The following is a 25539-nucleotide window of genomic DNA, read 5'->3' as shown; positions in this document are numbered from 1 at the left end:
ATTTCTGGTCACTTTAGAAGAAATAGGAATTTAATCATTTTCCAGGTAATCTTTATTTTCCCACCAATACCATGGTGGGACAATATGTTTATGTGTACATAACTTCTGAGAATTATAGGTTTCACTTGTAAATTCACAAAATTATTAACTTTTCAGTAATTTATGTGCTAAGTTACATTTTGATACCTTTACTTATTTTTTTTCTTCTGTTTTCTTATTGTAAATTTAAGACAGATGAGCAGGGAACCTTTAGCAGCCCATCCAATGAATTAATTGGTGTTGAATTTCTGTCTTGCAAGTTTACAATTCCTACATTAAAGGCTGAAAAGGCATTTTCTACCAAACAAAACAAAACAAAACAAAAATAAAACAACCAACACTTACTTTCATCAAAGACTTACCTTTGAAGAATGCAATATTCTTCCAAGACAAATAGAATTTTGTCTTGCCAAAGGGATGCCCTTATGGATAGTCAAAGATTTAATTCCTATGACTGAAGAGGGCAACAAACCAAATGCTTTTCACCACAATCTCAACCAAAAAAAAAGGAGGGGATATATTTTTTTACCAACTGTGCGTATTTCCCATCATATTCACATTTTAATTAAAACATCTTTGAAGAACTAAAAGGTTTACTCAGCTGTATACTAATTACCATCCAAATTCCATCTCATTCCTAGATGTCATGGCTGTCAATTATGAAATCCTTATTAGTGCTTTTAAAAGCTGCCAGTGTAAGAATTATTCCTGAATGCATAAAATTTCTGAAAAAAATTGAATCATTTGAGAAGTCAGTTATTTCTTTTTTGTTTCCACAGAATGCCAAAACATTGCTTCAAAAGTAAGTATTTAAACTTGAGACTTGTTTTTTATAATCACTTACAATTTATAAATTTCTCTTCAAATCCAATGCCAATAGCCAATCTCTATTTTAGAATTACTGAAGCTTCTAAAGGATTTCAAATGGAAAAAATAGAGGATGGGTATGAAAATATGAACCAATTCACAGTGAACCTCAGCAGAGAAGAAAAAATAATACGAGAAATTGATTTTGACAGAGGTATGTAATTTATTTCACCAAAATTTCTTTCTTTTATAGTAGCTCTGTGTGATTCACATGATGATACCTAGTAGGAAACCTTGAATCAGATATTTCTCTGTATGCCAAAATGTAACCAGACCATTATGTATCAACTATAATCAAATCTAGGTTTATTTCTCTGAAATGCTAGGATGGCCCTGAACATTTTTTAGGATAAGTAGTGTGGTTATACTAAAGAAAATCCATTGCTAAAGGTCTCCCTCTGGAAACAACCTGAGCCATGACTGCAGACCACAGGATATGTCAGATGACACAAAAGCAATGGTTTGACCAAGTCTGACAGTCTGATTTAGGTATGTTGGTGTCTCAAACCTCCAGTCATGCATTGCAAAGCACTGTCCTAGTAAAGAATTATGAGGACAGCTCCAATGGCATTAAAACAAACCTATACCTAGAATTGCTAGAAGGACTTTTTTCATGACAGATTGTGTCAGATCCCAGGTAGCTCTCTGCAAAACATCCAGGCCTGGGCTGCACATCCCTCATGAGGATAACTGCATTGACAGGAATTTCTGTCCTACTTCCCATGGAAAGGGCCAGCTTAAGATTTTAACCAGCACGTGTGTTCAGCATCTTCCCTGGCCCAAAGCTCCTGCTGGCAGCTCCATGGCAGCGCCCAGTCCAGGCTGGTGGAAGCTTCCTCACCAACACCCTCTTTGCCAGGCAGAGGATTGTCAGTGACTTTGCTGTGCAACTGTAAATGGCTTTTTAATTACCTAAACCATCTTCACATGGTGCTCAACCTGTCCCTTTACACTCCTATCAGAGGAGGAGGGAGAAGAAGAAGAAGAGGAGATAGAGGATGGTGAAGGCCTGGGTGAAGTCCACACAGAGACATCAGAAGAGGAGGAAGAGGTGGAAGAGGAAGGGGCAGAGGCAGAGAGAGCATCCCAGCCACCTCAGCAGGACCCTGAAGCACAGAGTACAGGGGGAGAGCCCCTGGCTGAACCCACTCCAGCACCAGAGCTCGCTGCCCCAGCTGGTCAGGTAAATGTCAATGCTGCCCCACTGCCCTGCCAGCTATGCTGAGTGCACCTGGCAGAGCTGGAAAACGCTCCCCTGTGTCCTCTGAGCACCATAAGGCAGGAGCAGGGCTAAGGGAGTCAATGCACTGCAGGGCAAAATTATTTATTGCCCTTGTACACATATATACAACTTTACTTCAATTTGTGCATCTATCACTTTATAAGTAAAAAATTAGCTGCTAGATGAATTAAGATATATATGGGATACAAAAGTCATAAATAAAAAAAGACTCCATTTGGGAGTTAAGTGCATTACAACGAATGTTCTGCTTGCTGTGATTTAACTCAGACTAACTGTTATAAATGAGATGATTGTTAAAAAATTTATACTAAGAGAATTTGGCATTCCCACTGGATTTAGGAAGCTTTCCACCACCAGTTTTTAGATTATACTTCTAATCTATTTTCTGTGAATAGCACTTGCTGCCTTCTGCCCTGATCATCCTTGGGATATATTTAGGTAGATGCAGGAATATCATACACCAAACAGGAGAGGAAACTGCGTCTTACAACCTAACAGCAAACAGGTTCAGGGTGGGAATATTTTAGGCCAACACTTTTCTTGGGGAATTTGGTTAGAATGGGACCATATTTGCTACATATTCTAAAAGATATACAAAAAAGATGTATATTAAAAAATATACTTCATATGCTACTTTAGTTTGCCTTGCATACCATTAACTTAGAAAATTTTCCTCTTACACAATATACTTAGTGAAGTTGCTGGGGGGATAAAGGCTGCTGTGAATATATTTGAGGAGCCCTATGTGAAAACAAGAAAGCAAACAAAGGATCTTTGATTGTAGCAAGCCCCCTACATAAAACAAGTGAAAATAAATACTATAGATTCCTTCTTTCTTTGATCTAAAAATATGTGTAAGTTTTCACCAGTCATGTGAAGATGCTCTTAAATCAGGCTTTACTTATTTAATCTGATTGGAAGATTTGCACTGACTTAAGTAAACTTGTGTTCTCTAACTGATGCAGGGTTTTATGCAAACAAGAACTAGACATAAGCAATTCTGCCCAGCAACATGAATTCTCTAGTTTCTAAGGTTAAAGTGAGAAAGGTACAGCACGGTGGTCTAGAAGTTGTAAAATGCCATTAGGAGATAGTCAGGCATGGAGTCAGACATGGTATGTGGGTGTTGTGGCATGGGGGATACCTGTATTTGGGGTTTGCCCTCTGGTGTAAAAAGGCAAAGCAGAAATGCAGTGGTGATAGCAGGCTCTGTGTGCAGAAACCCCAAGAGCTTGATGCAGGTAGAGAGGTGCAGTTCATCTGGGTGCTCCTCTTCCTGGCACAGCAACAGTGCTTGGCTTACAGCATTGATGGCAAGGCTCATGGGCAAATGCTTCTCTCCAGTATTCCCTTTTTTCTGACTGCTTGTATCAACAGACTCATTGACAAAAGTGTTATTCTTAACCTAAAGTGCAACAAGCCATTTGAAGGCACCTACATCTGTCATTCATGTCATCCCATTATATGGGTTCATGAGGCTCTTATGCAGAATTTCTGAAGTTTTTAGAATTGAAATGAGGGTTTATCTGAATTAAGGAACCCCTTGCTCACCCCTTTCTCAGTTAGCATCCCCTTTCCAGCTAGTCCTACCCTGCTGTTCTATTTTTGGGTTCATTTATTTTCTTTCTCTTGTCTGTGTTATTCAAATGATAGTGGCTTTTACTTCTCATTTTGATTGCAATTCTTTCAGATCATATTAGTAAGACAAATCTATGCCTTGCAGTGATATCTAACAAACACAACATGCAGAGCAATGTGACTACAGCAGGAAGGTAACGTGGTGCACTCTGCTTGTTCTTCTCTTTATCTGTCCTGATTAAGGATGTTGTTGTGACACCAAGTGGTTCTCAACAGACTCAGTCTGACACTCACATGCCGGCCACAGCAGAAACCACCGATCCCTTGTTTTACCCTAGCTGGTATAAGTCCCAGTCACGGCAACCGAGCAGCCCAAGCTCAACTCCGGTGAGTGGGCTGGACAAAGTAGGGGCTCCTGTTTCTCTGGAAACAAGTGCAAAGAAGGCCGAAGTCCCGACAGCAGCAACGATCGAGGAGAGTGCAGCAGGGAGTGGTAAGGAAAGTAATGCCACTGCGGCGACGTCCAAGGTCAGTGCTTCCCAAGTCACCCCAGGGGGCTGTGACGTGCAGCAAGGCGGGAGCAGCAGCTCTTAAGGAAAATGTGGCTTCATTTTCCTCTGCATGCTAAAGAATAAGAACCATTTCAAAAAGATGGAAACAGCACAAACTGTCATTGCAGAATATCCGCTGGATTTATAGATGGTTTCTATATGTGAAAGGCTGACTATAGCTTCAGAGCAGCATGCTGGTGGTTGCTTGTGCTTACCTGCCAGTGCACCTTGCTTGTGCCAGCTGTTATGCAAGCTACTCATGCACAGGAGCTGTTAGAGGGGCAAGTGATGTCTCTGCTCATCAGATATTTGCATGTGTTAGTGGCAGAGAAATCCTGTGCATGAGATTACTCTCATCACCTGCTGACACCCTGTGTATGTGCTGTCTTGCTATGACTAGTTGAGCAGCTATGGCTTGGCTTTGCCTTCTGCAGCTTTGTGGCTGCACCTGGAGTGCTTCCCCATGTGAACATGAAGCTATGCAAACACCCAGAGCCTTTTTGTGTGTTTGATTGCCTCTCAGTAAGGAGTGTGATTTCCTGGGTTCAGATCTGTGGCAGAGGGTTTGCTCCAAGGATTCCTGAGACTTGATTAAAAGAGAGCATGAAGAGAATACATTTCAGTTCAGTGTTAGACACTCAGCAGCATGATAGGATAACAGATACTGATGTGTTGAGTACAGGAGGCTGTTTTCCTTAAAATGACAATATTAGAGTTGGTGTAACCTGAATTTGAATAATCCTCCTTCAGCACATGAATACAAACTCCTCATGGGCCAAAGATATAAGGAGCAGACTTGAAGGAGCTGTGCAAGGATTTGCACACTACTCCAGGTCCTGATCCAGTGTCTGGTGACCAGCTCATGAGCAGCACTCTGTAAATCAAACCATCATAATTTACAGGTTCTAGCTGCATGTTTTAACAAAGCAATTACCTGTATGTGTGCGATGAGAGGAGATGATGAGGGTGTGTGACAGAAAGCAAAAGTGGGTATTAAGTATTTCATTCTTAAGTCTGGAGATGACTATATAACATATATATGATACATAAGCAGCTATATAGTCAACAATTACAGACAGTATGACAATAGATAAACAATCATGTGCCAGGCAAGAAGTTAGGAGAAGGGGTTCACAGAGATATGATAAAAGGGGCACTTACCTCCTGCTGGAGGTTTCAGTCAGTGACACTTAAATTTGGTGGCTGACTTGGCTGATTTTCTTAATAAAAGCAACATTTGACCACTAAATTTCAGTGGCTATTTTTCAAGTCAGTGTTTGATTTGAGAATATTTGAGTGGAATTGAAAACAAAACTACTTTAAAATTATGAAATCTACTAAGACATTGTCTTCTTAAGTATATTTTAAATGAGCTGGCAAAAAGTAAATTCACAGAGAAATTTATTTGTGCTGCTTCTTCTTATCAGTTACACTGATGACCAGGCAGCCTAACCTCACCATGGACAGGCAAATTTTTGCTAGGTTAATTTTCTGGGAGCTTGCCTGAGTGTGGTCTGTGTCCCTCAGCCCCAAAAAGAAGAAAAGGAGCAAAACTTGTGTTTGATTTGGGCAGCTGTCTGAAAAACAACAGGAGCCTGGTACCCAGCTTTCTTCATTGAGTACCAGGAGCAAAAACAGGCACATAGGAAAGATGTCAGTTCCTGTTGGCATGTGAGTTTGGGGATGCTGTATCTTGATACTTTCCCACATCACAGGTGCCACTGGCATTTTGGAAGAAGGAGGATGATGTTGAGAAGAGTAGCACGTGGTTCTGGTTATGTGGTAGAAAGGAGCAGTGGAATCAGCTGAGGATGGGATTGTGAATGGGCTGGAAACAGAGCAAGAGATGGGAAAGCACAGGAAGCAGAAAAGTGCAGAAGATAGAGAAGGCAGAGTAAGAAAGCAGACCAAGTGAGGGTGATGCTGTGAGATGATGCTGTGGTCAGATTTAAGGATTTGAGCTGAGATGTGTCTATGTCACAAAGGAAATGGCTGCTGTTGTGGGGCTGTGATCATTTTCAAGTATGTGAACTTCAACCTTGTATTTTTCCTGCATGTGGTTCTACACAACCTACTCTGAAATGCTATATTCCCCTATTTTTTTTAAACCCCAGCTAATGTTCTTCACACCACTGTATTTACTCCTTTCCTCTAATTAAAGTATATCATGGAAAAGTGCTGTGGAAACAGAGCTTTTTCACGGAACATAGTGCTAATGACTAGTCCATGTGATGACAACACTGGTGAAGCACTGTTCTTATTTTCTCACAGGAGTTAGCATTCTGCATAACACTTTTGGCATTTCTTATCATACTACATCGTCTTTGGAATCTGATTCAATACATGCTTTGTACTTTCATGGGTAGGAAATATTTAATTTTACCATTAACTAACAGTTCAAACAGTGTATCTGGTGATGCTCCTAGAAAGCTTTAAAGGATTTTTTCCCTTTCTTCCCATCCAAAAACATCATGCTAGTTTCACAATGCGAGCTGCCTAAATAATTTCTTCCTCCTCACAAATGCCACCCTTCAGCTTGCTCCTGCATGGTTAAACATTGCATCTCCGTGGTTCAAAATGAAGAGACATTTACTCTTGCAGATATATGGGCTTGTATTTCAGTTGCTGTTCAGATGACCAGCAGGATGGAGTACCTGTTGGTTGACAGATGTGAAGAACACCAAGCTTGTTCAGTCCAGCTAGTAGGGGAGGAAGAGTTGGAGGGTAATGATTGCCATCAGAAGGGTTAAGGTCAGGAAAACAAATCCACTGAATAATCCTGCTGCAAGGATTACCATGGCAAGCAAATCACCTGTGCTCCCTTGGGTGGATGGCTCGAGCCCCATTTTCCAGAGGTCCCCATGGAAATAGTGGAAAGGGTCCCCTCACACCCCAGCTCACACAGCACACCCCATATTCCCTTCAGGACCCACCTCAGGCATTCAAAGCTATCTCTCCCACATTCCCAGTGAGCATGGAGTACCAATCATGGCCCCTAAATGCTGCATTTGCAGGAATCCCATCCAATTTAGACAAAGGGTTTTTTTCCTTAGGTCACATTAAGAGCTGAAATATCCACAAGATCAAGGACTAAGAACTTCACTGCCGAGTGAAGTTGTCCCAAATACAAACTGGGTAATCTAAACCTTAACTATTCCATAACATCTCTTCTGGCCTAAAACCTTTTTTGGTAGACAATATTCATGAGTTAGTTCTTCCAGCTCCAAATTTGTGCCCCTCTTAGGTAAGGCAGACATGTTTGTTCAATTTTTAGTGTGATATGACTGATCTGTGGAGAATTCTGTATTACAGCTGGGATATTTAATGTTACTTACTGAAGACTAAAAAACCTCTGACTCAAAACAACTGTAGTTACCTTTGGGTGTTTGCTCAAATGACAGACAAATTCAATGTTGCTCTATTCTTCAACACAAAGATGATTGGTTTTCCCTGCTCACTTTCTACACTGTACTCTCAACACTGTACATGATATGGAGCATCTATAAAAAATGACAAATTATCATTCAGCTTTTACCTTTTACATGCAGAACTTCCAGCACTATGACTGAAGAATATCTCTCCATCAAAAAAAATGAAAAGGGAGAGGGAAGAAGTTATCATATAAACTTTAGTTGCATAAATTAGCCAAAAAGATTCACTGCCTGGTAGTATTGAGTTTGAAGAGCTTTGGACAATGTGAATCTCAATTAAGTTCATGGATCATAGTTTAATCTTCATTTACTTGTGTTTGTTTTTGAAAATTTGTTGTATCATTGCTAAAGGACACAGAGATTGTTTTTACTCCTGGGAAATCAGGCAGTGAAGAGCACTATGCTTTCTTTCCCCTCTCTTCCTTTTTTAAGTTCAGAATACCTTTTGAAATTGAAAATAGACGAATGCAAAAAGCCCTTATTTCAACCATTTGAGACCTTTTTCTATGTGGTCTCCAGTGGCATCTTTATGATTTATTTATTAATGAAGTACAAAGGAAGTGAAAGAAAAATACATTTTGGTCTCAGATTCTATTTGCATAAAAATGGTTTTATTCTCCATGCATTTTGAAGTGGCTGTTTAGACAGTTTATGTGTCTTTATCTTTCATATGAAAGATCAGGTCTTTGTCCTTTGCCCTTGTTCCTTTGTGTGATAAGCCCCTGAAAGTCAAATAACAAAATTACTTTGAATAACTGTATAATTATTTATTATAATAATAATATAAATCTGCATGACTGTCATCATAAGAGCAGCATATAATTTATTTTCAGGCTCTTTTAATAGAATGCACCAATAGGGTTTTCCTTGGTTTTCAGCAGCAAAAAGAGAGCAGCTCCCCTGTTAATTCCCAACATTTACTTTATTAAATGGTCATTTCACTCTAAGAAATTGTATTGATGCATCTATAAATTTCCTCCAGAGTGTGGGAAGGTGAAGCATCAGGGATAAGGCAACAGGAGTTGCAGCCCACAGGTGTACAGCTTGGTGTAAGAAGGGCCAAAAGAAGATTATTCAGCATGAGCAAAATAGATAACTCTGCATTAGACAGCTTCATCCTTCTTCAGGGAGTGCCTAAGTCAGCAGTGTGGTCACCATGGGCTGCTTCTGCCTCTGTCAGAGAATGAGGCATCTCCAGCAAGAGAGAGCTCAGCAGCAGCAGCAGCAGCAGCTGCTTCTCACTTGGCACCTTTTCCACCTGCCTGCTGAGAGTGAGGTGACATTGCTCCCAGCCCAGCTGCCTCTGTTTGGTGTCTAAAGCTGGGGGGAGCTCAGCCTCTGGAGATGACAACCAGCAGCTGATGATTACAACACAGGGAGCAGGAATAGCATCAATGAACTGCCTTGCCACCGTGGGGAGGGATGTGTTACTGGTGGGTGACACACACATTAGCAAGTTCCAGTGCATGGGAGAAACAGACCTTGGAGTCTGCAACTTTCCCTAATCATATTTTGTCAGCAGCATCTCTCATGCAGTGAAACCACATACATTTGTGAGTGTTCATGAAAGTCTTGGTTAGTCTGTGTCTGTGGTTACCCAGTTTATTTCACCCAAGATGAAGTACTGGACCCTGCATTCTGTTGCTCAAATTCCCCATAAGTAAAGGGTCTGTCTGTGGCTCCAGTGGACTCCAGCATATACATTTAGTCTGAGAGGAAATGCAAGTTAATCATCTACAAACAGTAGCCTGATCTAATTTCCCTTTGCAGCCAGCAAGTATTGTGCTTTAATTCCATGAGAATAAAAAATATAATCAGGACTGAACTGTCTGGGAGGAGAAATACTAATGGAATGGCCTATGTTAATCTTGTTTCATTAGTTTTAAAATTTTCTATTACTTGCTTGCAACCTTATGCCATCTGCCAGAATTACCATATGAACAGTCCTCTTTGTATTCATGTACTGTAGTTCTCTTTGCCCTGTTGCTGAGTATTTAAATTTCAGCTGGTGATTCTTCCATTTTTTTTTCTACAAGACAGCTTTAAATCACATCAGAGAGGTCAGTATTTAGCTAAGTTTTAGCTGATTGGTTGTCATGTCAATATGCAGACAACATGGACAAAATAAGATCATTGAAAACCAAAATAAGGCCAAGAGATTATGCTGTGCTCTTTGCTCACATACCTCCATTTTCCATTGGGGTATAAAAGGCATGGTTCCACATTTTAGTACAGCACTGCTCTGAAATGTTTGCACAAGTATGGCAGCAGAACATAAATAATAAATGTTGTCTTCACCAAATTGGAAAATCAGTTTTGCCAATCTGCTCAGGTAAGGAATACAAGTACCTACTTAAACCAGAGGGATTTCATGCTCAGGTGAGGGCAGCCTTGCAAGGCTGGATCTTGCAGGAATGATGCTAAGAAAGGGTCTCCATTCCCTCTGGCCCACCCAACACAGCCTTCCCACAGTTTTCCCCAAAGCACATCAAGAAGTTTGTTAGCATCAGCCACAGGCATGGCCCAGGTAGCTCTCTTCCAAGGCACCAGCTGCTGATCCAAAGGCTCTCTGCTCCCTGCAACAAGTGTGTTCAGTGCTAATGAAAGATTCAGGAATGCAGACAGCAAAAATCAACTTGATATTTTGCAATCTAGCTCTTTATATACCTGTATTTTACCTTTCCTTAGGTAGAAAATTGGTGGGTTTATTCCTTTTCATTCCTTTTCATTCCTTTTCATTAAAAAATCTGCAAGGTTTTACTGAATGAAAATGAGTCATCTGTGCTCCATGAAGCCGAGCTTTTTGTAGGAGACCCTTGAATCAGCTGGTATAGAGGCCCAAATCAAACTCTGTTTCAATCTTCTTCCTAAACATCACTTAAATTTTACCCTGGGAGGGGAAAAAAAAGCTTTCAGCCTGTACCTGAACTATAGGACAAACACTAGATGCAAGAAACACAGTTAGCAGTCAAGAAATTCTGCCTTTGCTTCTCTGTAGTTTGATTCGGTGAGTTGGGACTCAGCAATAGCAGCTATGTCTGTAGACACTGGCTGATGTTCTGATGGTGGCAAATTTTGCCTGTAAATTTCCATTTTGTATCTTGACTTTGTGCTTCAGGTGAATTTTTTTCCCCTCAGTTTGGCAATACATTCAGAGGAAATCAGGAAAGTCTTGAATGTCCCTCTTTTAACACCTCCCCCTCCCTTAATTTTGAGAATTATCTGAGTGATTCAGAGGCAGCAGTGATGAGTCGTGAGGGCAATGCATTAAAACCAGATTTCAGACAACAGTTTCTCATAATTAATATGAGTGGCAAATACTTCACCTGAAGTTTTCCCTCAAATAGTCTGCTCTGCTGTTTTTCTGGTGAGTCATAGATACCATCTGATTTATGGATATTTCAATTTTTTCAGTCTATTACTAGTAAAAGTATCTCCACAATGACAGTTTGGACAAAATTATTTTTCCTGCTAAAATTAATACAAAGCCAGGCTTACCTAGATATTGTCTTTCTGTGACTAGCTTATTCAACTACTGAATTCTACCTCTATTCAGCCTCCTCTTCCAAGCATTGCTCATTCTGCTCATTGTTAAGGAGTTTGGAAAGGAAAATAGAATGTAAACAAAAAATACTTCTTAATCAGAGATGAACTGTTGCTGGTTTACATCACATTACTGTAGATGTATGTCACAACTACAAAACCATCTGCTTGTGGAATATTTGGTTATTTGTCTCACTGCCTTGAGACAGCCCAGGCTTTCAGTGCAGCCATTCACTCACCTCTGGAAAGCAGCATGGTAGCACTGTATCCATTAAAGATAGATCAATATTTAAATGCCAGCCTATCTGATTGAAATCCCAGTGGTGGTGAATAGTTAACAAGGCCTGAGCCCCTATGTTTTGATAGGGTATCATTCCACTTGCAGGGTTTCCAAGCTCATGAGCTGGCAAGGGGCTGCAGCACCCTGCAGTGCCCACTTACTGTGCATTTGAAGTGGAGATAAAGACCAGGGGGGCTGCATGTGCAGCCAAAATTAAATGGAAAATAGGGAGACAGACATATCAAACAGTGATGATTCAGTCTTGTATCTCTTTTCAGGTGATATATATTCCTGGCATCTTTGCAATAATCTTCAGGTCATTAAGTAAGAGACCAGTGACTAATTAAAAAACCCTGTTATCCCTGGCTGCCAGCCAAGAGGTGCTGCAATGTTCAAATCATGCTACAGATGTCAAACACAGACATCAAGCCTTTGACTGAACAGAGAATGAGGATCTCACAGTTCTGGAGGATACGTGATTGAATTCTCATTGCTCTTTTCAATTTAGAGAGCACCCTATAAAATCTGCCTGAGTCTATCTCAGCCACTGAAGGTGGTGATCAAAATACAGATCAGTCACTCAGAGCACTCCTGGCTCAGCATTTCTGTACACAGAAGTGGTTTTTGTTCATGATGAAACACTTGCTGTATGACTTATTCTATTACAAAATGCCTTACTGAAAAAATATAGCTGTCATTTCCCCCATTAGTGCTGATGAGCCTCTTCAGCATCTGGCAAAAAATTTGTTTTTAAAATACATTCATTTTTATATTTATGCACAATTTCAAAATTTAATTTTATAAAACAAATAAATTTCTTTTTTTAAAAAAAATTGAGCTGGTGCCTGTCCAGATGCAGGTCAGTTCCAAGCTTGCCTCTGGTGACAGTGACTGCGATCTACACCCTGTTAATACCTGGTCAATAACTGTGACTAAATCCAAACCTCTAAGAGCAGAATTTATCACAGCTTCCTTGGACTTCACCTGGGAACAGCATGAGACAGACAGAGGAAGCTTGATTTAATATCTTGCTCATCACTTGGCTGAGTGCTGTGCAAGCAGGCCAGCATTGCTAACGGGCAAGCAGAGATTACAATGTGAGATTTGACATGACAGACACCCATCTGGGCAATCACAGTGCTACTCACTGAGCAATTTTGGAGTTTTGGAGTGGAGTCATAGCTTGGATAACAGCTTCAGTTGCTGTGGTTGCAGTAAGGAGCAGATTCAGGCAACTAGAGACATGGAAAAATGAGCACACAAAGAAAAAGTGGTAGCAGCAACAGCTGACGAGGGGAAAAATCTTGGAACTGTGGCCAAGACTTTCTTTTTCTGTTATGTGGTGGCTTTAAGGAATGCCAACAGGTTGCTTTAGCTGACAATCCAGCTTTTTGTCCTGCACCTCCACTGGTTTTTTCTCTCAGAGAAGCTGTGCTGTGTCCACAGCTCACATACTCCACTCTCACCCCCTGCAAGCTTCCAAGAGCCCAGGTCACTCAGTCACTCACGATGTGAGCAGCACAGGATGAGCCTGCAAGCATGGGATGTGTATGTCTACACACCTCAGAGCTATGCTGGCTCTGTTATCTGATCCCATGAATGGAGCTCCAGGGTGAATCACAGCCTGAACTATCGCTCTGTGTCATTCATTAGATTTCCAAAAGTGCCATTTGCAGAGGAACAAAAAAGCTTTGATGTACAAAAGTCCATATTAGTCAAAGGAAAGACTGCCTGACAGAGGCAGACAGGACATTAAACCATTACTATTTTTGCTACTTCTCCCTGGAAACTAATAACGAAGTTTCTACAACATGGATTAGATTGATTACTGCTATGGAGAAATTCTTGGAAGGTCTTTACTTCACATTTAATTTGTTCATCTGATTTCATATCTATTTGTGTGACAAAGCAGCAGTCAGAGGAAGAGGGAAGAACTGGTATTCATGAGTAGCTTCCTGGCACTGGTGACCAGCATGTACATGATCAGCACTTACTCCTGGAGCCTCCCAATATGATCCTTTCTTTGTTAGACAGTTCTCCAGCTGGGCTGGAGTAAGCAGAAATGGTAAAAGGCTAATTGACCAGGAAGTCCCAAAAAAACCTTCACTCAGAGAGGAATGAAGAGTGATGTGAATAGATGCAAGACAGACTGTACTGATCATGCAGCCTTAATATTCACATGTTTTTAAGACTCTTCTCCTGGGTTTCCTTCATTTTCCTGGACAATAGCAGGACTAGGTTTCATGCAAATATGTAGTTAATTACTCTCAATAGAAAGGTGGATCAATGAGGTACAGCAATGGGTCAAATATTACCCAAGTATGTTATTTCTGCCATTTCTTATTTCAGTCATGAAGAAAATAGGTGACACATAAGGAAACTGTATTTCATTTGTCCCAGGAAATGCTGAGAAGAAAGCTGCTCTCCCACACCATTCTCTAATGCAGTTTCCCCACAGGTTCAAGTGTCTGGACCTCCATGTCCTGTGGGATATGTGTAGAACCTGTACCAAAATAAGCCAGTTGGGCTGTTTTCCTCTGAAATATATTTTATCACTTTGAGATCATTATGTAAGAGGCTCTGCATTAGACATTATCTACATAATGTTAATTGTAACATAGTAATTGTAATATAGTGATGATCTATTGAAGAAAGGCATTTCCTCCCAATGGACTTCTAAAATTCATTACTGACCACTATGAAGAGAGTGATATGCCTAGTTCTGTGCCTGATGGAGCTTGTCTGTGCATATAATTTTGTCTGCTACTTTATGTATTTCTGTGGCAGGTAATTGTAGCAAATATTATGGAGAATGCTCTGTTGATTCCCACTGATAAAAAAGATTCATGCAAAATAAGCAGCCTCTTAGCTTTGAAACAATGTTGTTGTGATATACGTGACAGCTGCCAGGTGTTGTGCTGAAGGAGCTAGACTGCATAAGAATATGAAAACAAAATGCTTGAACTAAAGTTTAAACTATTTAAAAATAACCTGTTGTGCTCCCTTTGTTTCCGCTGCCTGCAAGTGTTGAGTGCCAGAAGTGTAACACTTGACATTTGAGGCAGATAAACATAGTCTACAGATTATGCGATTGCTTTGCAACCAGCTAGCATTTTTTAATCATGCCTGTTCTTGTCAACACTGGGGGTTGTTTCTAAACAAGCCAGCTAAAATGGGAATAAAATTTAATTTCCAGCTCGTTTTCTGAGGCTACAGAAACCCTGGAAGCAAGAAACCTGTATTTTCACTGCTTCTCTCTCCAAGACCCACACTTCCTAAAAATTTCCCACCCTTGCTCTCCTGCTGATTAAAGAGGAGATGGCAAAGGCACTGGGTAGTTCATGTGCCTCTAAGGGTGTGGATCTATTTTTTCCTCTGGCAGCAAAGGTGATTCAGGAGTTTTTTTGCCAAATGGCCCTGCCTCTTACCGCTGCCCAGATGCCACCACTTTCAGGGCATTTGTGCTGAGGCAGCTGTTTGTTGAGCTGTGCTGAAATCAAATCATTCAAATGATCCAGGTTTAAAAATATCTTCCTTCACCTCAAAAAAACCAAGAAAAAAATTGATGTTGTTCCAGTTTCATTCCCTTTCTTAGTACAGCTCTTCAAAGAGCTGCAGCAATGCAAAATGGGCAGTGAACCATGGAACCAAAGCAGGAAGATGTGAACAGGGACTCAAGGGGCAGAACCTGCTTTGGTTAGCATTGTTGCTCCAAAAAACATTTGTGTAGGTTGTAACCAACCACCTCATCCATCTGCATTAAAGTAGATTATGAACCTATTTAGCCCTTCACCTTTCCTTCCCACTTCCTAAATTTAACAGCTTGTCATCTTGTAAAATAATAGTGCAGTCAAAGTTCTGAATTTCTATCAAGGAGTTCTTTTGATATTCTGAAATACTTGTCTGGAATCTTTCTTGTGTAATTGCTTAAAAGTCAGATCTAGTCTAGCACAGTCACCCAGAGTGTATGTAGAGTCAGTAGAAAGAATCAGGTACCTCCAGAGGGCAATCCACTTCTTTGAGGATGGGACAAATCACCCTTGAGTTGTGCCTTTCTCTAATCATTCCCATTAGAGGGGGTGAATAAAGTTTGCTTGAGTGGATATCTTCTTTCTGGATGACTCAAGTTTGTTGACACTGATCCCAGCTTTTGCACCTAAAGGCTACGGAGGTTAGTGCTGGTAAAGCAGAAAACAACATGTAGACTTCATTGTATTTCAAATATCTAAAAAGCCTAGTCTACCTACTTTTCCCCAGTATAAACAGGATAACTGCTGCGACCTAATAAATTAAAATATTATAACAAAGCATTCAACTGACCTCTTTCCATGTCTCCACAACCTTTTACAAGAACTTTATTCAGATTGAAGTAGAGCCCTGGTTAAGGAAGCAAATACTGGAAGATGCTGAATATTTGCAACTTTGGAAGGACTCATCAGGCTCAACTCTGAGATCCTTATACTGTTTATTCATGCAAATTCTAGCGTGCCAGATGCTGAGAAGTGCTGAATGGCTGCTCAGTGGGAGTTGTGGTTGCTCAGCACCTCCACAGAATTGGCATGTAAACTCCAGCCTGGACTTTGCTTATGGGAAAAACAAAACCAACCATCAGTCATGCATGGTGTACTTCTCTCCCCACTTCATGAGCTGGCCTGGTGAAAATTTCTGGTGCTTATTGAAAGCATCATCTGATGTCACTCGACACCATGGGGGAAAACATAAATCAAAGTGTAAGTATTCAGCACTCTCTCAGCATTGGCTTAATGTGATTAATGTAATCTGAGGTAAACACTTTAGTTATTCCTTATTACTTTTAGGGACCCAAAGGGTTGGGACTTGTTATTCTAGGTAATGTGAAAAACAACTCCTACCATGAGATCTCCAAGGCAAAGATAAAGCTCAGGTAGAAGCTTGACAGGTTACCTAATAACAATGGACAGACACAATGAAGCGTTGAATCTGGACTGTCCTAAAGGCATGTGGCAAGGGCTGTGCCATGCTCAGCACTGAGCTTTCCTCTGGGAGCAGAGTAGGGTTGCAGTAACAGGGAGAGCGAGATAATCCAGCATGAGATTACAAGGACCTACATAGCTGTCAAGTGCCTTAATCCCAGTGACCTTCTGCATTCTGTTTTTCACAATCACAGCCTGGTTCAAAACAGGTCTTTTTCTGTAAAATCTCTGAAACAGCTGAACTCTTTGCACAGCACACAGTGTAACTCTGAGGTATGTGGGCTGCTGTTGGAAGGGAGGAATGGACTTAATAATATGGACAAAGTTGCTGCTGACACCTTTTGATGGTTTCTTGTCTTACACGAAGGGAGCATACCTCAGTCACAGTATGATTCAGAGACAAACAGTGAAGTGTCACAGGTGTGAAAACACAAGCCTAAAAGTCAAGTAATGGCCCTACTGTCAGTTTTGTGCTTGCTTCACTCCTGGCTGGGTGTGATGGAAAATGATTGGTCTTGGAAAGGCACATCGAGGTATTGCAGACTAGCAGCCTGCTGAGTCCGGCAAGGTGCAGGGAGCAAATGCTTCATCCAGCCAAACCCAGTGGGAATGTGCTGCAGTTCCAACATTGTTTTGCTGACAAAGGAAGATGTCATCGCAGCAAAATATGAAGGAGTTAACACATTATGAAATACAGTTTTGGCAGTGATGCAGACAAAGATTGTTTTGCTTGAAATGCAGTACCAGCACCACTGGTTAACAGGGTAATGCAGTCAGCTTGCCAGCATTGTGCTTGCTTTCTTCCTATATATTGGGTCCAAATCCTATGGAACACTCAGCATAACATTAAACTAGTAGATAGTTCTTTGCTTCGAAGTTAATCTTGATTTAATGTAATTTTTTTTTTTAGTAGCTGGTTAGAATAGCAAGTGGAAGTGCTAAGGGAAGCCTTCCTTGCACAGGAAGAGAAATAGAAAAATTGCAAGGTACCAGTGTGGATTAAAGTAAAAAAAAAACAACAACAACAACAAAAAAAAAAAAAAAAAAAAAAAAAAAAAAAAAAACCACCAAAAAAAGCCCACCCAGGAATTGTGTTTTAAACCTCTACACTTCTTGCCAGTCCTATTCCTTTACAGGATGAGAAGTGCCTGCTTACACACACTGCCACACTGCTGAGGGTTTGGTGCACAAAATTGTACAACCAGTTTCAAAATTAATCTTAGCTAGACCAGGCACTCTGACTGCCCTTCCAAAAAAAAGGCAAAATTTTCAGCATCACAAAAGACTAATAAACCACCTACATTCCTGCATCTACCAAGATCAAGAGAGCACCAAATGCCTTATAACTCAGAAAGTCTAGCTGAGTGTTTACTGTATTCAGGTTGAAAGATTTGCAATCAGTGCTTTTCAGGGCTGAGAAGCAGATCTTCTATAATCAGGCTTCAATTAGCTACCTGCTTTTCAGCTGAGGATCTGGCCCCCTGGGCCCAGTTCTTTACCATACTTTTGTATGAGCCTGGGAGACAGCCCTTCTCACCAGCATTGCTGGAAATGGGCTTTTGCATTCTGTTTCTCTCATGTTTTCACCATGCTTGTGGTCTCAATAAAATGCATTATAAAGTTAGCAAGCAAAAGCTGTTTTGATCTGCAAGATCTCTGTTTGGCTTTTGCAGTAAGTAGTGATGAGTGCCTTGCTTTGAAAATATGAATCGAAGTCAAAGATTGGTCCACAATTCAAATAGCAAAGCAGTTTCTCAGATAACATTTCATTGAAATTAATAGGGGCTGTTTCAATTAATAGGGCTGTTTCAAGAGCAATCAAGGATCTTGATAAAAATGACACTGTGAGTCTAATTAGATATAAATAAAGGAACAGGGGTCTATTTCTTTTCATACCTTCATGCTATCTTGTTGGTTGGTGACGCTTGAATAGGTAGTAACTGGAATGAAGCCCAATAGCCAATCTATACTTAGCACACCACTAGTTCTTACTTATTCTTCTAGTACACTTTAACACTAAGTACTTAAAAAAATGCTTAAGAAAATCATCCAACCCATGCTTCAATTCCTCATAAACATCCCCGCTTCAATGTTTGTTGCTGGATGTGTCTATTAGCAACACTGGTTTAGTAAATTTCTGGTTTAGGACAATTCTATAAATGATTGGGATGTTAGAATTCAGAGGATATTACTTTGTCATTTGCCCTCTATTGAGTTGTATGGTAACATCAAATAGCTCACCTCAGATCATGCTGAGGTTTCCAAAGTAAGCTAAAACTCTGCACAAAGAAGATTGGCAGCACGGCTGGTTTAATTTTAGAAATGTACAATAACACATGTGTGCATCTAGGAATACAAAGGGCAAAAAAATCCTGTATGCTGCAAGTTAGATTGCAGTTTTAATGATGAAGACATAAAGGCTTTCCTTAGCTAGCAAATCACCCCTTTTAATATATTTTATCTTCACTAGGTTTTCTGATCCTATCACAAAACAGTCTTCATTCTTTGCCAAATGGATCTGGAACTAGCAAAATATTTTTGCCTATTGCACTGATCTGTTAAATATTCAACTAATTTTAGAAATTCCTTTTATTAGCAGCTACAGTATACATGTTCAGATTCCTTTTTCTACTGTAAGTACAGGATACCTAAGCAAAAAAAAAAAAAAAAAAGAGGGATATAAACTGAAGTTTATATCTCTGTGTTATTTATTTCCTGTTCCTCATCTGAGTTAAATTGAAGTGAAATAAATATTAGAGATTAAAAAGAAAAAAAAAAAAAAAAAAAAAAAAGAAAAAGAAAACACTTCCAAGGCAGATTTCATAACAGCAGAACAAGTATCATTTTGAGCGGCAATGCACTGGCAATAACATTTGGCTCTGGTTCACATCAATCTGGAGGCCCAGCTACACAAGCCAAGCTGGCTCAGGATCACTTCTGAACAGGCATTTATCACCTTCAGTGCAATAATATTCCAGAGGTCCAAATCAGGACTAAGCCCTTTGCACAGATGCAACACGCTCATCCGGCATAATCCTTCCTCAGATGCTGCTCATGGCAGAAGTCCCTCTGACTTCTTTGGTGTCAGAAGTCTTAGCTTCCCAAATTTCCTAGCTCCTTGCCTTTTCCTTTCCTTCCCTCTTCATTCTGTTTCCCTGCATGTTGTGAAATCTTATGGATTTTCATGCAATTCATATTTTTCTCTTCCATTTATCAGTCTTTCCTTCCTTTGCAGCCTGGTTCTGAGCCATACCCTCAAGGACGAGTGGAGGAAGCTCCTGTGAGCAGTGAGAGGGTTGACGAGCCGGCTCGTCATGTCTTCTCCTTCTCCTGGTTGAACTCACTGAATGAATGATGACTCACTCTGGCTGGCTTCTGGTGTGCTTCTCCTCAGAAGGACCGTGAGTGCAGGCAGCCTGGCTGCAGTCAGCAAAGAGGCTGGCCTGGGAAGGGACATCCGAGCAGGTTTCATTCCTAGGAACTCAGCTGACCTCCACATCACACCCTTGAAATGACAGACCTGAGAGGGAGGGGAGCATGGGGACAGATTACTGTATGTATTGTAGTCAGAGTATTTTCCAATAGTTTCTTGATTCCAAGGGGAAGAAGCATCACTACAGCTTTAGTTTGAGCACTACTAGTGTTTTGGAACTCACTTGATGGCACATCCCCGTGTAGGTGTAAACACTTCACCAATGTTCTTAGCTAAAATGCTGGTATGATATTCTCTAGTAGCATCCTTTGCCTAAACAGTGTTTCTCCTCAGTATCCTCCTGTGTGCCCGCTTGTCAGTGCTGGTGGCTTCAGTGACACTATCATGTCCTTGGCAGCCCCAAGTCGGGGTTGTGTCTGGCAGTATTGGTGCCTCCCAGGCTGCGGAGGCTGAACACGGGAGGGAAGAAGGAAGCTGCCATTCCTTCCTTTGCACTTGCTCTTCCCACTAAGCCACAACAGATGACGCTTGCAGAAACACATTGTTTGTAAGGAAGATACCCAGTGGCAGGAGCAAGGAAGATGCACATAACAAAAGCACTGGCCAAAATCCCCACACAGCTCTGAGTATGTGGGGCAGTTGCTGAAATGCTGCCCAGTCTGTCCAGCTGTAATCTGTGTCTGTGTCTTCTCAGCCATCAGTGTGTGTGCAAAAGGGGACATGTTCTTACATGAAACCAGAGTGCAATAATGTGGTCACAGGAACTCACTCAAGGTTTCATTTGAAGCCCTTGTGCTATGCTGTAGAAAAGGCAGATGCTGACTGTCCTGTCCTGTTCTTGCAGATATTGAGCCATCAAATGAAATCAAATTTGTGTCTTAAAAGAGGCTCTACAAGTTGTCCTAAAGGCAGGACTGTGATTTTTGTCACTGAGAGTAGGGTGCCAACACTCACTAGTGTTTAAGAGAGATTGGCAGGCTGCCGGCAGCGCTTGGTGCCATAGGGGACCAGGTGTCAAGCTCTGCACTAGGGTTACGTGTGGATCCTTCCCAAATCCCGGAGCCAGGCCCTCAGTGCAGTGTTTTGGCAGGGGCCTGTGTGCGGCCATACGGCTGTGCTGTGCCCCAGCAGGACTGGTGAGCAGGCTGTGTGGGGTCAGCCCCTGCCCTGGGCACCCATTGCTACCGGCCCGAGTGCCATCAACCCTCGCTGGTATCTGTTTTCCCTGGAGAGCGCTCCCTGGAAAACTCTCCTGCGAGAGTTTTGGAGGGCTGCACAGGCGAGTCCGTGCAAAGCTTTGGAGCTCGCACAGCCCAGAAGCAGCGCCGCCCAGCACCGCCACCGCATCGCCTCCGGCTGCTGGAGCAGCTTTTCCCTGGGATTTGCTTCGGGGTGAGGGGTTTATTATTTTCTCCCAGTCGTCCTGGAGATTTCCCCCTGCTTCCCCCGGGAAGTTTCTCCACACCCACTGCAGCTTCCCTAGAAGCCCCTGGGAGGAACCCCGCTTGGGCACCGCGGTCGGGACGGGGGGAAGCCGAAGCAGCAGGGAGGAACCTGTCCCTTTGGGATGCGGGGAGGATGCGAAAACGCAAAAGAGATGCGGGAGGACCTCACCGCTTTGCCATCGGGAGGAGGCTGCCCGATCCCGGCCACAGCAGCAGGAGCCAGGGAGCCCCCTCGGGGGGCTGCAGAGGTGGGATTCGGCAGCTCTGAGGCATCCGTCGACACCCCGTTCCCCAGAGCACCTGGGGCGGCGGCGGGTCAGCCCCCGTCCGGGACCGGCGCTGTCGGGGCGCCCGTGGGAGAGCCCGCGGGGACGGAGCTCCCCGGGGCGGGAGGAAACGTCGCCGGAGAGATACAGGGCTCCCGGGGGAGATACAGGGCTCCCCGCGGCTCTGGGTGTCCACGGCACCGGGTGCCACCTCGCCTCGATAAGCGCTGAGGGAGGCGGAGCAGCCCTCAGGCGTTTCGGCAAGAAAGTCTATCAAGTCATCTTTACTTTGCAGCTTTTATTAAAAATATAAATATTAAACATTCTCTTACACAACCAAATCGACCGAGCGCTGAAAAGATGTTTTATTGTGAAAATGTTTACAGGAAAAAAAAGTGGATTAAAAGTAGCTTACAGAGATTCCCCCTCCCACCTCCCTGCCCCTAGCAGAAAAGTTTTCTGTCTTCTTGGCACCATTTCTTCCAATGCTCACACATCCCTACGTAGCGATGGCACTAGAATAACTGGGAAATGGAGAAATAAATAAAGGTAGGGGAGGTTACGAAAGACACTCGTGTTTCTGCACTTGGTACACGGTTGTGCATGCTAGTCAAGGGACAGAGGCTGTTCGGAGTACGCCCTTCTAGGTTTAAAGCTATATAAAAATAAAGAGATGACATCAGAGCAGCACTATGGTACATCGGACGGTGTAATTATTCTTGTGCTAACTGCGGAATCTCTTTGGCAAGGCGGGGAGGGGCCGTTTCACTTCCCGATAATCTCCATCAGTTTCCTGTTGCTGTGAGCTTGCTGCGCTAGCTGCTCGGCTCGGGCCATCTCCAAGACTTCTCGCAGGAGGTGGAAAGTCAGATCCAGAGAAATAGGGGGCTCCTCGGATCGCTTCTCCCTCTCCACGGCCTCACCCTCGGCTTCGCCGTCCTCTCGATTCCCCGGCGAGCGCTCGGGCAGCTGCTGCAGCTGTTGAACCGCCGCCCGGAAAAAGTTGCTGGCGGAGGCTTCGGGCTGTAGGTGGTTGGTGCTGCTGGAGGAGGCGGAGAAAGAGCCAGCGGGTCTCTTGTGGAGGTTGCCCAGGCGCAGGAAATACTCTTCTCCCATGCGGAGCAGGACGGGCAGAGTTTGCTGATGCTGCTGCTGTTGCTGCTGCTGCTGGAAGAAATCTGGCTGGTGCAGAGCCCCAGGGGCGGGTGCCGGGCTCTTGCTGAGAGCTCTGCACTCCTGGCAGGGCAGGAGGGCGACCAGCAGGATTCCCGTGGAGACCAGCAGCGGGATCTTCATGATCGGGGCCCAAACCTGCGAGGGCAGACGGGGGACGGGGCTGGGTTACAAAGCCGAGCGGCGGCGGCGGGAGGGCAGCGCGCTGCCGGGGAGGGGGCGTCCCCGCCGCCGCTGTCCCGGTGCTGAAACGCGCCGCTCCGCTCCCCTCCGTGCCCCTCCGCTCCCCGCACACCACCGCCGGCCCCTCTCACCCCGGCCCGTCCCCCGCGCCGTCGAGGCGGCCGCTCCCCGCGGAACAGCCCCGGGAACAGCCCCGCGGGGCGGCTCCGGGCTGCGCCGGCAGCGGCTCCCGGGAGTCAGGCTGGGCTGAGCCCCTGCGGAGAGCCCACGCGTGTTCGCCGCCCGCGCCTCTTCACCCACCCGGGGAGAGGGGAAACGTGGGGTGCCTGTGACGGGGCGGCTCTCCTACTAGCTGCGGGGTTCGAGCGCCGTTCCACCCCTCCCCGCTCCCCGCCCGGCCAGGACAGTTCCCGTATCCCGCGGGACGCCGCGCTCAGCCCCGCTCAGCGCAGGGCAGCGCATCCGCTGCGCTCCGCACCTACCTGGGGCGGCGGTGGCGGCGGCAGGGCAGGGCGGGCGGCGGCGGGACTGGCGGTGCCCGGCGTCCCTTCCTCTCTCTCTCCCTCGGAGCCTGCTCCTGGTGAACTTGAGATCAGATTTGGTACTAATCAGAGCCGGGGTGCGGGATTTTTATAGCTTAGACCCTCTCCTGGAATCACGCAGAACTTGCCTAATAAGCTGACGCTCTCCTGACAGCCCGATTGCGTGCCCCGATCTACTGCTGAATAAATCATGGGGGCCCGTCGGAGCGGCGATGGGCCGAGTTTCGCTATCGCAACCCCAAATCTCACGTCCAATTATATCAACAGATATTTATCGCCTCTGCAGTGACGTCAGCCGGGCCGGGGGCCGGGGAGCAGGATGCCCCCCCCACCCCATTGACAAAAATACTTGAATGAGATTTCCTAGCGGGCGCGTACTATGAGAGGTCACTCGGGGGAAAGTTTCCACTCACGGGCCGGCCCGCGGGGAGGGACCCGACCCGAGCGGGACCGGGGCTGCTGTCTCGGGCAGTCTCCTTCTCCATCCCCGGTCTTTCCCGGGGCCCGCACTGGGCGGCTGTGGCGGCTCGGCACAGGAGGCTCCCGAGCTCCACTTTCGCGTGGGTCCCGTCTTTGCTCCGCTCTGGGGCCGGCCCGGGCCGGGCAGCGCTCGCCCTGCAGTGCTTGCCCCGGGGGAAGGGGCACAGCAGGTGCCAGCGCCGGGAGGGACCCGCGGCAGCGCTGCCACCGGGGCTGCAGGGACCCCGCGGAACGAGAGGGGGCGGAAAGCCCCGGGGTGGCGGGGAAGGGCGAGACAGCCGCCAGGACGGCCTGGGAGCATCTGCCGGGGCAGGGAGCGTTTCCCGGGGGAGCTCTGCTCCTCCTGCCCTGCCACCGCCGGCAGCGCCGCCTGCTCGTCCCGGCCCCGGCTCCGCGCTGCCGCCATCCCTGCCGCCCTCCCTCTCCTTTGCTTTCCCACTGTTTGCCTGGAGGCAACACAGCTCCTTTTTCCCCATCTCGACTCCACTAGCCGATCTTCCCCACCTCTTCAACGCCATGGCCGTGTTCTTTCCCCGTTTGCCCACCTCAGCCTGTCCTAATCCCACGTGGAGCTTTTTTCGAAGTGTTCTCCCATTATTGGTATGTCTTCAGGCTCCAGACCATATTACATCAATGTCTCCACCTGGGTTTCTTGCCCTCCGATCTCTTCAAGAGGAAGTGCTGCCTATAGAAATAACTTCTGCCCAACATCCTTTCCATGTGTAATGTGTGTTCTTTTTGCATCTCATCATATTTGCCAATGCCTCTCAGACCTCCTTCTCCACTGCCTCAGTTGAAACATCGGTCATATCCTTCCCTTTAAATTGGAGAACTTTACAGAAAACCTACTGATTTTATCTTGCCTAGACAATAAACTCCTGGGGTCACGCAGTTGAGTGTCTCCCATCATAGTGAGGAGCTGGGACAGAACAGGTGGTCACACGCTATTGATGGGAAGCAAGTGATAAATCTGAACTCCATTTCCTTAATAAAATAACAAAGTTAAAACCACTTAATGTATGAGGTTGGCCACAGCCCAGTTCTGAGCATCTCCTTAGTGATGCTCTAAACTTAAATTTTAGTTATACCTAGCTGCAGGCTCACATGCTCTTGGCAAAATGCCAAAGGATCAGATCTTGTGCATCATGAAGAAACAAATGGAAAAACAAGTAGTAGATTGAAAAACAAGCAGTACCAGAGATTTAGCTCTTCATTACCACTTTTTGCTCAGGCGTTCATGAACTGAAATGTGTATTACAGAACAGAATATACTGTGTAGCTAGTCACAGCAACAGTTATTTGTATGCTTTTAAAGCATGTCAGCATGGCTTTCAGTGAGAACAAGAGATTCAAAGAAACAGGAGCTAAGTTCAATCAATTGATGGAAAATATAAGAGGTACTTATTAAACTCAAACCCTTCAGATGTGCTCTGGGGTGGGTTTTATCACAGTGTCTCCATTTTCAAGTTTAACATACTCTTTAAAAACACAAAAAAAACCCTCTTAAAATTATGTGACCATAAATGTAACAAA

The 25539-nt window shown here is 44.1% G+C and overlaps 2 protein-coding genes across 4 annotated transcripts in view; one reads left to right on the top strand and one right to left on the bottom strand.

Annotated features, from left to right (window-relative positions):
* The window catches only part of TRIM55 (tripartite motif containing 55), a 37332-nt gene extending 15366 nt beyond the window's left edge, over nt 1-21966 (top strand). The window contains exons 6-11 of one of the 3 annotated variants that reach the window (XM_056485501.1): nt 819-841; nt 936-1060; nt 1869-2089; nt 3971-4255; nt 6550-6640; nt 19720-20797. In XM_056485501.1, coding sequence (XP_056341476.1) covers nt 819-841; nt 936-1060; nt 1869-2089; nt 3971-4255; nt 6550-6640; nt 19720-19730 — 756 coding nt within the window. In that variant the 3' untranslated portion in view covers nt 19731-20797. Of the gene's footprint in view, nt 1-818; nt 842-935; nt 1061-1868; nt 2090-3970; nt 4256-6549; nt 6641-19719 lie in introns of all 3 variants that reach the window. The other 2 variants (XM_056485500.1, XM_056485502.1) reach the window with 2 other exon arrangements.
* CRH (corticotropin releasing hormone) lies at nt 21915-23810 on the bottom strand. The gene is made up of 2 exons (XM_056485503.1): nt 23467-23810; nt 21915-22939 (listed from the first exon to the last, which is right to left on the bottom strand). The coding sequence occupies exon 2, from the start codon at nt 22922-22924 to the stop codon at nt 22394-22396; it is 531 nt and encodes a 176-aa protein (XP_056341478.1). The 5' UTR covers nt 22925-22939; nt 23467-23810; the 3' UTR covers nt 21915-22393.
* Nucleotides 23811-25539: the final 1729 nt, after the last annotated feature.

Source organism: Oenanthe melanoleuca, chromosome 2 (assembly GCF_029582105.1).
Source record: "Oenanthe melanoleuca isolate GR-GAL-2019-014 chromosome 2, OMel1.0, whole genome shotgun sequence".
In the NCBI taxonomy this organism is placed as follows: domain Eukaryota; kingdom Metazoa; phylum Chordata; class Aves; order Passeriformes; family Muscicapidae; genus Oenanthe; species Oenanthe melanoleuca.
The sequence above is the reverse complement of the archived record's forward strand: the minus strand, read 5'-3'. Positions and strand labels throughout refer to the sequence as shown.